At 37.0% G+C, this 15,175-nt stretch overlaps 1 protein-coding gene across 1 annotated transcript in view; it reads right to left on the bottom strand.

The window, feature by feature from the left end:
- atad2b (ATPase family AAA domain containing 2B) overlaps positions 1 to 15,175 on the bottom strand; it is a 136,348-nt gene that overhangs the window by 95,460 nt on the left and 25,713 nt on the right. Inside the window, exons 20-22 of the mRNA XM_065256339.1 lie at positions 13,015 to 13,150; positions 9,584 to 9,777; positions 8,615 to 8,774 (exon numbers count right to left, since the gene is read on the bottom strand). Of these exons, the coding sequence (XP_065112411.1) occupies positions 8,615 to 8,774; positions 9,584 to 9,777; positions 13,015 to 13,150 (490 nt within the window). The remainder of the gene's footprint in view (positions 1 to 8,614; positions 8,775 to 9,583; positions 9,778 to 13,014; positions 13,151 to 15,175) is intronic.

Genomic DNA, 15,175 nt, shown 5'->3' with positions numbered 1-15,175 from the left:
AAAATTATCTAGAGACGATTATACATGTCTATTTACATTATCCTGCTGGAAGTAGCCATCAGAGGATGAGTACATGGTGGTCATATAGGGATGCACATGGTCAGAAACAATGCTCAGGTAGGCTGTGGCATTTAAATGATTCCCAATTGAATGACAGCGCAGTCAACAATGTGTTTAATATTTCATTGCTTTTTTTAAATTGCTCAAAATCATGACTGTTTAAAATACACTTGGCATCACATTCATGATTTTATGGTAAAATTACACTTTTTCACGTCATTGCACGAGCATTTAAACCATAAACAATTCACTATCACTATCATTGAGCGTGAGCAGCGCAGCAAAAATAGAGCTGGCGCCAAAACGATCGCTGCTTTAGAGCCGCTCCTACTACGCGAGGACGCGCTGCTCACACGTGCAGTGTGCATGCTCTAACTTGTTAACATGGGCCCGAAAAAAACATGCGCTGCTCACGCTTGCGGTGTGAAACTGGCGTAACTTCACAGTCGGTGTTATGTTAAGATTGGTCTTTTGCATGCACAAGGTTTACATTAGTAGAATGAAACAATCGTGTTTGAGGCTAACAATAAATCATTACCATGTACAGAACTCTTATTATTTATCTATGCCTAGGTAAATACAGTTTTACATTATATGGCACTTTTAACAGTTTTTTCTTTAGTTAAATGTGGGGTGCATGATTTTTGAAAAACATTTTTGAAAAGGGAGTCAGGCCGAGTACCAAAACACACTTGTAGCCAATCAGCAGTAAGGGGTTGTATACACCAAAACTTTTACGCCCATGGCCGGCGCATGTTTTCAATTGTTTCCAATGGAAGCTCGGCGTTTTTCAAATAAGCCAGCAGCTAGCGGTTTTCTTCCGCGCTGAAAACTGGCGCCAAGCGGTTTTTCCGCGCTCAGCACTGAGCACCGAGAGTTGAAAATTTTTCAACTTTGGATGAAAAGCTCCGCTCGTCAATGTCAGTTCTCATGCGGCCGTCCACCACAGTGGAGCGGGACAAGTATCACAGCAACCAACTGTCTCACAGCTGACGTATCAGAGCTACCAAAGCGCTCAGCTGAAAAACAGCTGGCATTCGGTGTTGTCCATGCGTTTTCAGCCGCGTTTAAAAGTTTTGGTGTGTCCAGCCCCTAAGGGGTACGTCTACTAACCAACATCATTGCCTGGGTTGTATATGTGTGGGTCGGGTCTATTAAAAGAGGGTCCAGATTCCATTGGAGTAGGGGCGTGTTTGTTTAGGTGTTTTCAAATGTCAACATTGGCTTTCAGAGATCATGCACCCCGCCTTTAACAGTTTGTCATTTAACTCACTCAAATCACTTCAGGGGTTAAAACAATACATGAATGAGTTCACTCACCCTTATGTCAATTTATCCTCCAATGTCTTTCGTTGTCCTTCATAACCCAAATACAGATTCTTTCTAAAATTATTTGGGGTTTTCTGATTACTATGGGTGAACAGAAAACACTTCAAGCTTCAAAATGTCCCAAGAGTGTTACATGAATAACTCCACTTGACTTGTGTCATAAATGTTAAGTGCCCTGAAGACATTTACTCCTCTACTTTAGTTTTTAAAAGCAAACATCCTAAAACAATACAATAAATGTGCATTGAAATAGAAGCAACACTTTTTAAATAATCTGCTTTTGGGTTCTGAAGACCCAAGAAAAACATTGGGAGTTGAAACGACATGAGGGTGACAAAAATGTAATTTTTTTGTTAAATTATCATTTTAAACAACCACGCTGATACTTTCTAGACTAAATGAAGGTTTCTATAGTCTACTTCCATCTGCACTTGCAACAGTGATGGAACTAAAACACCGATCTTAATACAGACACCTTGGATTTAAAGTCTTAATGCTTCACTTGTGAGAGTAATGCTTAACAAATGCAGTTTTGACAAGCACCTAAATCCCATATTCCCCTGCTCTAAATGGAGCAGGAGCCTCTTTTGGTTTCCTTATTAAAGTAGCTAATTGCGTTTTGTCTCGTTTGTTCAGTGGCTCCTCTGTGGACGCTGCATTTAAACAAATGACCCACGTCCTTCCAGCAAATTGGGCTACTATGATTTATTCATAGGCACCGGCTGCATTTAGCCAACAACCTTCACTGGCCGACCAATTAATCCAGACGGCTGGGAGTTGCGTCCCAACGAAACAAAAACACGATAGAATAAAAAGTGTTCCTGCGAAGTAGCAGCTGGCAAACTTCCTACAACGTGATTGGAAATTAAATCACAATATACGCACACAAACAATCTCCAGTTTGCGAACACAACCGGGATTGCAACTGAATCGCTGTCTGTAGGAAAATTGACTTTTCATGTTTGAAAATAAAATAAGCCATGCTATGTTATGTCAGGTTTGTCTTTCTTATGGGTAAAGGTAACTTAACGGTCTGACTAAATAAATATTTCACATTCAGCAGGGGGTTCACTTTGAAACTTTTTTCCTCAGCTTTCTCTTTAAGTATATCACTGCCTTCAGAGACTCCCTTGCTTATTTCATACATATACATTTACAAGCACCATTTATGTCTTGTTCAGACAGCAAATGCATAAATACGACATGATTTGTACACTCCAAAGTGTCTAGACTAATCATCCGTATGGCCGGAGAATAACAAGAAATCCATTAAAGCGATGAAAAGGTTTCATAAAGACTTCTCATTACAGTGCCATTTTTCTCAGTGGAGAGATCAGAGACAATGATTTCCCGTGGCTTTTGAATAAGGAAAGGTCAGCGGGTTAATATCTAGCTCAATCTATTGTCCTCAAACTCTCATATCTTTTAGTGAAGAACTGACAAGTCGGTCCGATTAGTCACTGACTTTGTTTCCTTCACCCTTCAAGTGTGAATCTCAGCTGGCTGCTGCTTTATGGCTGATGTCCAGGGTTTTGGGGAAAAATCTGGTGAATGATTTTTTTATGTTTTAAAAAGATATTAGAGAACTTAAGCTGTAAATATCACAAAATTAAATCTAAAATAATTACTTTTTTAAGGCTTACAATTAGGGCTGTCACGGTTATGAAATTTGGCTGATGGTTAATTGCCTAATAAATTGAGGTGATTATGGTGATTAATTGCCTGTTTTAGTGTTTTGATGATTAGTTGCCTGTTTTATTGCTTTGACATTTAATTCTCATAATTAATTTTTTTTTGTTTATGAAATAATTTTCACATAGTGTTGTGATTATTTAAATTAAATATTTTGCAAGGTTTACCTGGCAGTAAATATTAATTCACATAACACATATTTAAAAGTAATCTGATACGGGCTCATTTATATAGGCGCTACAGCTCCCCTTGTGTTTTAAGAGAGAAATGCAATCATTGCGGTGATCTGAAATCATCACGATGAGGTCAAACAATCACGATTAGACTATTATTTAATCATTGTGACAGACCTACTTACAATAAAGATGAATACACCAAACTAATGGGTCCTCTGAATTAAACTAGACCAACATGAACCAGATAATGTGCAAATTACATGTTATTGTTTAAAGTGCTATATATTATATAGGGATGCACCGAATCCAGGATTTGGATTCGGCCGAATACTGGGCTTTTTGACGGGGTTCGGCCAAATCTTAGATTTTTTTTCCACCGAACCGAACCCTAGGCTTGTGCTACACTGGTCAACGTCAAGCAGCCGTTGATTACACACATAAGGTGCTGACGTGGAGATAAGCATTTTTTTTAGGGGCGGTTCACATTTAGTGGACGCACCTGGAAAAAACTAGCGCATCACACCACATCACTTTCATTATGCATAGGCTTATGGCAATTGTCAAAATATTTTTTCCCACTTGTCATCCTGGCATAATGCTGCCTAATCTTTTTTTTACAGTTAAAATCAAACAAAATGAATTTTGTGTTAATGTGTTAATGGAATAAGGATGCGAGTAGGATTCGGTATTCGTTTCGGCCGAATCTTAAACAGTGGATTCGGTATTCGGCCGAACCCAAAAAATTTGGATTCGGTGCATCCCTAATATTATAACAGAATAAAAAAGCTTGTTTATACGTTCTTATTATGAATTTAGCACGTATTAAGATAATTTCATCATTTTTACAATGCAGTATTAACTTTATATTAAACATAACAAGAGCTTTAGTCTTGTAAACGGATTTGAAATGTGAATGATCTCAAAATGGTTCATGCTCTCTATCATTAACTTTTTCCCCGCCAGTGTTTAAAAGAAAAAAGTTTTTCTTTTTTAAATGTGTAAACATACAATATATTGAAGTTTTATCCTATCTTCATTTGTTCTCTTGTCATCACATAATCTCGGATATGGGAAGATTTCCACAAAACCTGGAAATAATTGCATTTATGTAAAGGACTTTTGTTTAAAGGTGCAGTGTGTAATTTTTAGAAGGATCTCTTGACAGAAATGCAAAATTATATACAAAACTATATTATTAGGGTTGTGTAAAGACCTTTCATAATGAACCGTTATGTTTTCATTACCTTAGAATGAGACATTTTTATCTACATACACCAAGGGTCCCTTTACGAGGGAGTCGCCATTTTGTGCCACCATGTTTCTACAGAAGCCCTTAACGGACAAACTTTTTTTACTAAGTTGTCTCCGACGATGACATGTTTTCCGGCGGTGACTACCGTAGCTTCTCTATACGTTTTAAAAGCGAGTGGTGAGCAGTGGACTGAGCCATTGGCTGCAATTCGCAACCTCACCACTAGATGCCACTAAAATTTACACACTGCACCTTTAAGATCACATTAAGAGCGATACTCAGAGTTTTACCTGCTTTTGAATTTATGGATACTTTACTGTTTTATAAGTTGTGTAAGAGTGCCACCAAGTGGACAATAGCGGAAAATGGATTGCCATAAAAATTCGTCATTGGCAGGGAAGCGTTTTCTCTTACTTGACAAAATAACTCATCAATGGAAAGAGTTAAAACTGTCACAACAAACAGCACGCGCAGGGTTTATGTACTGCTTGTCAATGACGGCTCACAAACACGTGTGTGTGTGCTTGTCAATGGCGGCTACTGCTCACAAACACGCTGAAGTGCTTTAGGAACACGAACATTTGTGGCGATATGAGTGATAGAATTTTAGGGGAAACTATTTTTTAATCAGAAAACAAGTTGAGCCAACCTGTATTTTGTTTACCTATATGCCTACACGTTTGAACAAACAATAAGACAATGATGGAAGCAAAGACATCAGCGGCCCAAACGGAATCCGCCCCCGCAAATTACCGGCGGGCGCAGACTCCGTTTGGGCTTGGTGATGTTTTTGAACAAACAATAAGACAATAATGAAAGCAAACATGTAGGTGTATAGGTAAACAAAATACAGGTTGAATGGCTCAACTTGTTTTCTGATTAAAAAAAAAAAGTTTCTAAAAGCTTTGTTTCTGTAAACCAGCAGCCTGGTTTCCATTGCAGATTTGCACAAAACTGTTACAATATTTGCTAAATATCGATTAAAAGCCATTGTAAAATTACTAGGGCTGTAACGATTAATCATGCAAATGCGCATTTTCTCAATGAACTAATTGTAATGTATTACGGTAAAATCCCACACTCCCAAAGCCAGAGGGGGCTCTCCTGCAGAAACTCCTTTTGTCCCACAGAAGAAGTGGCATTACAAACGCTATTCCAGGAAGTGTCTATAAGAATATTTATATCACTGTTCTTCAAATTGTTTCAGGTATTTTCATGATAATAAAGAATATTTTGAATGAGTTTGTTTAACGAGTGTTGCTTTTTTAAATGCACGTTATAAACGACTCTGACTCAATGATTTTAATTGATAAGGACTTCCTACTGACCAAATGCCGTAGTATACACACAAGCTGTGCATGAAACACAGAATCGGAGCCTTGCGATTAATCGTTACAGCCCTAGAAATTACATTGTTTACAATAACCGACATCATGCCACGAAAACTAAATTTTTCCTTATGCGACAAGTTCCAAAAATCATGCCGATTGATGTTGGTAGGTTTAACTAGCATATTTTCCCCCTCAATAAATGCCTCTTAATAAACAATGGCATCTTACATTTGAGCTCTAGATTACTACGTCGATCAAACCGCACACCCGCAAAAAAGCATTAGGTGGCGCCAAGTACACACATTCAATTGCAACCTGATACACTACCCTTAATGAAATATTAATGGGCTATGTGTTTTTTCACAATGAGATGGACAACCTAGGCTAACTGTCATTAAATCCAGATGGACTTCTGTTAATATGTTGTACATAGGGTTGCAAATTCTGGGAATTTTGGAAACTTTCCCTGGAAATTACATAGGATTATATGGTAATTGTGGCAAGCGGATGACGTGATATAGAGAAAGCAAACTTTTGTTTGTAATACGGTTTGTATAAATTACCCTAAATTTACAATGAATTTCCTTTAAAGGATTAGTCCATTTTCTTAAAAGAAAAATCCAGATAATTTACACGAAAAGTTGTGGTTTAAAAGAGCATATTTTTTATTTTTCTTGTCAAAAATGACAATCGTATTGCTAGATAAGACCCTTATGCCTCTTTTGGGATCATTTATAGACCTTTGAAACTCCGTTGAAAAAAAACTGTTAAGTGTTGAGTTAAGTATTAAATGTTGGGCTCTATTAAAGTCCATTAAAATGAGAAAAATTTCTCATTATGTTTTCTTCAAAAAACATAATTTCTTCTCGACTGAACAAAGAAAGACATCAACATTTTGGATGACATGGTGGTGAGTAAATTATCTGGATTTTTCTTTTAAGAAAATGGAATATTCCTTTAATTCCTTATGTTTCCAACTATAAATATTTCCAAAATTCCAAGCTTTGCAACCCAAGTGGTATGCCATATGAAAAGTATTGAATAATATGTGGTGAACCAAACTGGTCCCGTGTGACTTATATAAATATATCTTCAAATTAAAGCATTTTCTTTATAAAAGACTAGAGTTGGTTATAAAAAAAGCATTTTTCTAAAATATACACTTTGAAAAGGGGGTCGTCTTATAATTAGGGGCATCTTATATACAGTATATAACAGCCACCGCAGACCGCACCATCCATTATTTTCAATCAAAGAACATGCAGGCCTGTTATCTATACATGCCATGCATTAATGACAAGGAAAGCCCTTTGTCTCGATTTCGTATTTTTAAAGAATGATCGTGTGACTTTACGCACACAAAATCCTTTTATCAGTGATTCTTGGGAATTTGGATAAAACAGGTTTAAATTTTGAAAAAAAAGTTTGTTAAATTACAAAATCTGAAGGTATATCATTATAGACCAAGGTCTTGGCTGTTCAGCAATTTACCAGTGCAACCTCCCCTGTTCGTATTTTTTTTTTCATAAAATAGGCGTTTTTCCAGTTATTACTCATACAACGTTTACTTTAAGCCTAAATAGAAAAAGTAATGATTTTTTTATTTAATAAACATATTTTTGTATTAATAGAGACTATTCATTTAATAACTCAACAGCACTGAAGAAACATAATGTAAGCATATTCACTTAAAACAAATAAAACTCCGTCTGACGGTGGTGACATTGGCCTCATTATTAAAAAATGTGTAAAACTCAAGTCAATGGCTTCTTGCTTAAACTTTATGTAAATATTTGGTCCAAAAAATAACAATCCTGAGCCTTGTGATGAACAAATATCAAATCATAACTTCCTACAATACATAAAACCTGACAGAAAAGACAGAAAACCTGACGGTGGTGACAAAAACCTAATATAGATATAAAAAAAAAATAGATGAGTTGTTCACATTAGCCATCTTGTTTCCCCTCTGTTGTTAGCTACTTCAGACCTCTTCTTAAAAATGATATATTTATTTCATAATCTAATCTAATATTTTTTTGTACAAAGATGACGGTGTTGACATGTTATGGTTGTCACAGTAGCAGTGTCAAAAAATATGAAGAAGTTTAAGAGAAAATGGCAAACATACAGGAGCTTGAGTGATCTTGAAGCATGCAGTAGAGCCGAAGGTTTGAAAATGGGGTCCTCAGAAATGCAGTTGACCCTGTAGTTGTCTGATTTTTATAAATATCTGACGGTGGTGACGAATATGTGGGACACATTTTGAGCAATCACAAAATAATAGCAAATATTGTTCAAAACTCACTGTTTGTAGTTTTTAATACATATTACAATGTACTCTTTCATGTGGTAAATATATTATTCAATTCAATTATTACTTTTGGCTTTTTTAATCAAGTTGAAATGATTATCTCTTAACTGAGGACAGCTGATTTTGTAGGCAATGGGCCAGCATATAATCATTAAATTAATAAAAAATAAAATGAACCTAAAAATGAACCTTACATATGTGCAAATGACCCCCTGATTATAACATTAATTCTTTTTCTTCATGAAAATGTTATTAATATCCAACAGAATTAGCACTCTTCTTAGTGGGACATGTTTTTGCCAAAGTTTCAAGAATCAGTGTTATTTGAAATACGGGAGTTTTTGCAAAACTGCTGTGTTTCCATTAGGCATATTTTCAATTGGCAAATTCAATTTGCACAATTTGAAGAATAATGAAAACAAAATATGTGTAGAAGTTTTTTATTGTTCTGTGTCTTTACCTCCCGGGTCTTTGTCTGGATTGTATTGTAACGCGTTGCTGCAAATGAGGTCGACGTCGACTAGAAAGTCCTTGGCGGCCAGGTACTTATGAGTGTCGATCTGCATCATGATGGTGGACAGGTCCATAGGTTGCGTGATAACCTCGAGGTAGTCCGACACCTAAAACAACAACATAAATTATACATCAAGTACATCAGGGGTCTACACAAATATATTGTTTGATCTTACACCAATGCCAAAGTTCAGCTAGGGGTTTCGTTAAAGTGCAACATTAAAATTTAATGTACGAGTATAAGACTTTGCAGATTAGAAATAATTCAAAAGGCTTTGCAATGCAAGTATGTTAATACATTAATATGCTACTATGCATGTTAATATAGGCCAAACTTCAAATGACTTATACTATATAGGGTCATGAAGTGCTGGATGCAATCCCAGCTTATTTCTAACCGTATAGTTGAGGAAACACCCTGTGGCCAGTCCATTACAGGGCACTAAAAAGTCATATTTTATCCCGAAATTAATAAGAAGTCCATTTTAAAACCATTTAGTTATTTGCACTACAGCTTTATTTTCCTGACAGTCTTCTTAAAGCCAAATACGAATTTGATTTGGGCTGAAATATGACCCTGGCATCTTCCTGACAGGCTTTGTGGCGTTTACCCGATTACAGACCGAAAAAGGCTGAGTTCAGGACGAATTTGAAGCACTCCGCATCCCTAGACAGACACAGTCCTTCTTGTTTGCCTCTTGTATTGATGATTTTTTAATTGCCTTCTCAAATTTACTGATTCAGGTAACGATCCTGCCTACAAGCTGTTGTGTAATGACAATCATTTGATTTGTTTGGTCTGGGGGCTGCGAAAAAACCATCGGGGACCCTAATTAGATGCTCATATTGAACGATAAGAGCGGAGACCCTACAGGCATTAATCACACGGCTGTTGAAGGTGCAGTAACCGGCTCACCTCCTCGATGTCCACAGGCTTGCTGAAGATCTGGAAGCGCTTGTCGGTGGCGAGCCGCCTTGTGACGTCCCTGAGAAAGAGGCGGAGCTCGCGCAGCGTGTTCTCCTCCTGCTCCTCCAGTCGCCTCTGCTCCTCCGGAGAGAGCTGTCGGGGACCGGGGTCTTCAGCGTGGGTCAGCACCTCCAGAGTACAGGCTGAAAACACACAAGAGTAATGAACCCATTAACAATACACATTTCCATTGAGGAGTTTGTTTTTCCATCATCCAGCAGATGCAAAGCTGTGAAACAACTCAAATGATACTGAAACCATGCCAAAGCAGCCAAACACTCTGGAGAGGAGGAACGCTTTCCACTGCAGCGTGGGCCGCAAAGTGTATTATTGATTTCTGAAGAGCTCCAACAAACAACCTGACAGCTGCGGTAATTTAAAGCCGCATCCACAAACGAACCAAAACCAGTCTGCAAAAATTTAACAAATACGCCAAGCGAGGAGCACTAACTTGTTTTAAAATAATGCTGATGGGGAAAAAAACGTTTGAGCTTGTTGTGTCAGTCCGAAGATCTGGGCCGAGTGCCTGACGATCGTCCAAAATGCCAGCCAGTGCAATTTACCATAAGCGAGCAGTCGTGCTAACTGTGGGCGTAATTATGGCTAACGTTACGGCCCGCCGTTTAATGGCTCGTTCTCGCATCGCAGCATTCTGTCGGAAGTACGGTTCGCGCTTTATTCTGAGACACCTGCGGTCAACCCTCGAGAGGACCCCTGTTCCGCATCAATGCTCAAATTTCCACTTGAAAGCCATTTTAGACTTTAATGGTTCCAGCTGTGAGGAAACCGATGAGGATGGTAATCAACCACAAGATGTTTAGAGCAAAAACACCTAGGACACCAAATTCAGTTCGCTTAAAATATTGACTCTCAGGGATTCTCCTTTCAGACATGAAAGGTAGTTTCAGTTGTTCAGCTTATGTTTCAAATAAAGAAGACTTTAATTATTTGCATATGAACAAGTAGAAATCATTTTTAATATATTATAACTTTAAAGTGACATTTTGTAGTTTTTCAACCTTCATAATATATTTTCAAGACCCTTGTGATGGTACATCGACTTAAAAAAGGGCGAATGACATGTCCACCATAGCCTGACGGGGTCTGTATCGCTTTTACTCGTACTTTGAAACTTGGGGTTTCGGGTAGTGACCCGAGCACAAAAAGAACTACAAAAATCTGCTTAATGGCATAGGTCACTTCCTCCACTTCCTCAAATTCGGACGTGAGAGTGCAACTATTTATTTTCCTGATGTTTTTGTCATGGCCGAAGCAGCAGCTAAGAAAAAGAAACCCAAGGTTTGGTCGGAGGAGACCAGAAAAAGAAAACGGGAGAGTGACAGAATAAAATAAAGCAATAAGTCCCAAGAAGCAGTGTGTTAAAATGCACTGAAACAGTGGGTTAAAATGCACTGTAACCCCACTGCTTCGCGGGACTTATTGCTTTTATAAAACGGTTACTTACTTCATATACATAGCCGGATGGTATAAAATAAAGAACAAATAAGTTGTAATTATATTAGTACAAATATTACTCTTCCACCAAACAAAGTAGTTCCTCAGAATCAAGTGTGGCTGCAACAGAGCGCAGTTCCCAACCAACACAGACGCAGCAAAGACACAATGAAAATATGATTTACGACTGTGGTGTTTATTTTATAAATCAACATTCATCTAATTTAATTTATACATTAACATTTATATCGTGCAACTGTTAAAGTGATGATCAAATATGCTTGGAAGCATGCTTAACTTGAACTCTTTCCCCGTCAGCGTTGTTTTTTTTAAGTTGCCACCCAGTTTTAGTTTAATGCCTTACAGAAAAATTATCTTCTTTAAATAAACATAAAATATCAAATGATCAAATATGAAGAACAGACCATCCGCTTTCAAACAACAACAACAACAACAAAAACGTTTCATCCTACCTCAATTTGTTCTCTTATCAGTTATCACTTCTCAACTTTTCAGCTAAAAGCGGAGATAATTCCATTTTTGTGAAGAACTTTTGAAAGAGATCAGATTCAGAGCCATCAAAACTTACACGTCACGCTTACAACTTAAACCACAACGCTGTTGTGTCGAGTGAATGCGTCAGTGTTTAAGTTGGGTAAGATTGCCATCTAGTGGATAATAGCGGAAATATCAATTGAAGACAAAAACAACTGAGAGAACGTGACGAAATGACTGAACAATATCTATGAAATATATCTGGATATCGCCGTAATTGTGCAAATGTAGAAAAATAAAAATATAATTAAAGACTGTGGTGTTTATTTTCATAATTCAGTACGCAGCAACAGCGCAGTGATACTTATGTAATGCGGACTGAACCGTGGGTTTACCGGGGTATTTTATCACGGCTTAGAACGCGTTTCAACCAATCAGAATGAAGAACCAGAACGAGCCGTTTTATAAAGAAGGACGAGAATCAATAATGGGCCAGCATTCGCTCGCTGGCGTGAACTGAAGGAGGAGAAGGGGTTCCTGACCGATGTTGATTTGGCCCTCATGCTTATGTACTAGTAAATAATGTTATATTGTTTGCATATATAAGTCCTGTCTGACGCATTAACTTTTTTTTTAAATGAATTTTACTGGACGCTACTTAAAGAGTGTAGAAAGAAACTTATAGCACGTGAAACTGTGGCACCGTAGTAGCATCATGGACCTACAAGCTATCTGGGTTAGATTCAACTTTAGGGCAATTTTTTTATATAAACTTTAACCAAGCGACCACCGTTACAACTGGCCTGTAAACGTGATAATTTGGGGTGTGAAGAAAATAAAACCCATTAAATTATATTTATATGACATGCTGGAAGGCACACTTTGTGACCAAAAGAGTTGTCGTCTTTTCCTTTGTGACAGCGCTGCGGCGTTGTGGCCTCTAGGGGCGCTAGACGTGAAAAACACATGTCTAGCAACCCCTAGTGGCCAAAAAGTTCCGCAGTGTGCCTTTAAAAGATGTGTTTCTCAAAGGTGGATTTTTAATTGTTTTTGTAAATGCCGACATTCCTAGATTTTACCGTGTTCATAGTCACACATTTTGATGCCTTTGTACATTTTCAATTTGCTGTTATTCTGTATACTATCATATTTGGAAAGGTGGTCCTCAGAATGATTTAAAACAATCATTGTGGGCCGGCCATACGTTGCAAAAGGTTAAGAACCACTGCTTTAGCTAATAGTTTTGGAAGTGAGTGAAAAACAACATTTTGGTGCTATAGTGTTTCTAGTAAAGTGGAAATGAGAGAAGTCAGCAAAGCAGTCCCTTTAAGGTAATAAATTAGAAGTCTTTCCGTACAAGTGGGGATATTCTCTCAGAAGAGTCATGATAAATCTCTAGTTCAGTGTGCATAAATGTGGTGAAAACTCACCTGCTTTTTTCCTGCGGGGGGGCGCCTTCGCTGCTTGCACCAGAATGAGGTCAGAAAAAAATCTTCTGCGAGCTTCATCCGCCGGCGTGGTTAAACACACCACCTCCCCGTATGAATGCCTGAAGATGCATTTTAGCTGGAAAAAACAAACCATTAAAGAAAAACTTTAAAGACTTTTAGAAAAAATATAAGACAGGCCTTTAGGACATTTGAGGATTTTTTCTTGATGCATAACATTGCAAATCTACAGTTACTTTATTTAAAGGTATAGTTCACCCAAAAATGAAAAATCTTTAACTATTTACTCACTCTCATGATGTTACAAATCTGAATAAATTTCTTTGTATTTGTAAAAGATATTTTGAGGAATGTTTGTAAGCCCCATTCACTTCCATAGTAGGAGAAAAGAATACTATGGAAGTCACTGGGGCTTCTGATCAGTTTGGTTTCAAACATTCCTCAAAATTTTTATCTTTCTGTTTATCAGAACAAAGAAATGTATATAGCTTTGTAACAACATGAGAATAAGTAAATGATGACAGAATATTCATTTTTGGGTAAGCAATCCCCCTGTAAAAGTTTTTTTGCCTTGATCTATTGACATATAACAGATGCTGGTATCATAAATATATTTTCCTGCCCTAATGTTTGACATATTTTGTGTTTTTAAAGGCAGTTAACACTTAAAATCAGGTTAATGAAACATTCTGTTCAATGCGATTACGATTCGATCTCATACATTTATCGGTATTTTATATTACGTGCCTGGTTAAGAAGTTATATTTTTACTTACAAATGCAACTAAAATATATAACACAAACATTTAATTTAAACATCTTTGAAAATGGCACAATCTCTGTCCCAATTGGAACATTTATAACAACAAACTAACAAAAATACACCTTTTTAAATAAAGAAAAATGAATGAGTCACATCAAAATGTCACATAAAGTCAAGCGTATGATGGCAACAGTCAAAGTCTTTCAGTATTTTGTGCCAAATTGTGCATAAGTGACAATCACTAAAGTGGTTTTAGAAAAAAAAAACATGCTCGTCTTTGATATCTTTCGCTGTGTTTTCACTGCTACAACCGATTTGATGCTGCATCGCATTAACTTGCTGACGTTAGATGAAAATCAACAAAAATGCGCTTTGGCGGAAATACGTAGATAGACGATACACTGTAAAAAAATTCAGTAGAAATTTCAATGTTATTGCAGCTGGGTTGCCGGTAATTTACCGTAAATTTAAATTTATGTTATTTACTGGCAAGAGTTTGTTCAAAGTTAAATAAATTTCAAATATTAACAAGTCTTTATCTTTACAGAATAAAACTATACAATAACAGCCTCATGCAAAGCATTCTGGGAACCAGAAATCATCATCAACCTTTTTCTGTTTTTTGGTCCAGATTTTGTTTCCCAGAATGTTTTGCTTGATGCTGTTTTTTAGTTTTACTCTGTAAAGATAAAGACTTGTAAATGTTTAATTTTCATTTAACTTTGAACAAAATGTTGCCAGTAAAAAACATAAATGTAAACCTACGGTAAATTACCGGCAACTCAGCTGCAATTTCTACGGATTTTTTTACAGTGTACGTCAAGGAATGAGGACGTGGAAAGTGTCAAAATAAAGGTACCTTACTTTTTTTTTTTTTTGCATCATACCGTTAGAAATAAAATCGATGTATCGATCCATATCGCTGATTATTACACCCCTACTGCTAACACAATGGTCTACCAGTTGAGGTCCATGAAGCCTTTAGGATTAGGATTATGTTTGACATGAGTCTTGTTTTTGGGCCAGCATAAGATGATGATTCAGGAACGAGTCCTACATGGTCAAATCTCAACAATGTAGATGTAACAGATTGAGAGTCAGGAGATAAAATGTGATGGGAAAACCTGAAATAATGGCCAGTGTCTGGTTTCCCTGCTCTTACATGTGAATGAGGAAAGCATTATAATGAGAAGTTTCATAACGCTATATTTAACTTTCATTTTGCATGGTATGCTGTACAAGTCAAATGACTGCAGGTAGGGACTGCGAGCGCTTGTTTTTACTGAATAAGCATTTAAAACTTTAAAACCGTAAGTTTACGCTCTGAACACTGCAGCAACCAAGACGAATGAATTCAGACAAAAAGGTTTAAGAGCGTTAA

The sequence above is a fragment of the Paramisgurnus dabryanus genome, chromosome 12 (genome assembly GCF_030506205.2).
Source record: "Paramisgurnus dabryanus chromosome 12, PD_genome_1.1, whole genome shotgun sequence".
NCBI classification, from domain to species: domain Eukaryota; kingdom Metazoa; phylum Chordata; class Actinopteri; order Cypriniformes; family Cobitidae; genus Paramisgurnus; species Paramisgurnus dabryanus.
Note: the sequence above shows the minus strand (reverse complement) of the source record. Positions and strands in the feature narration are given on the sequence as shown.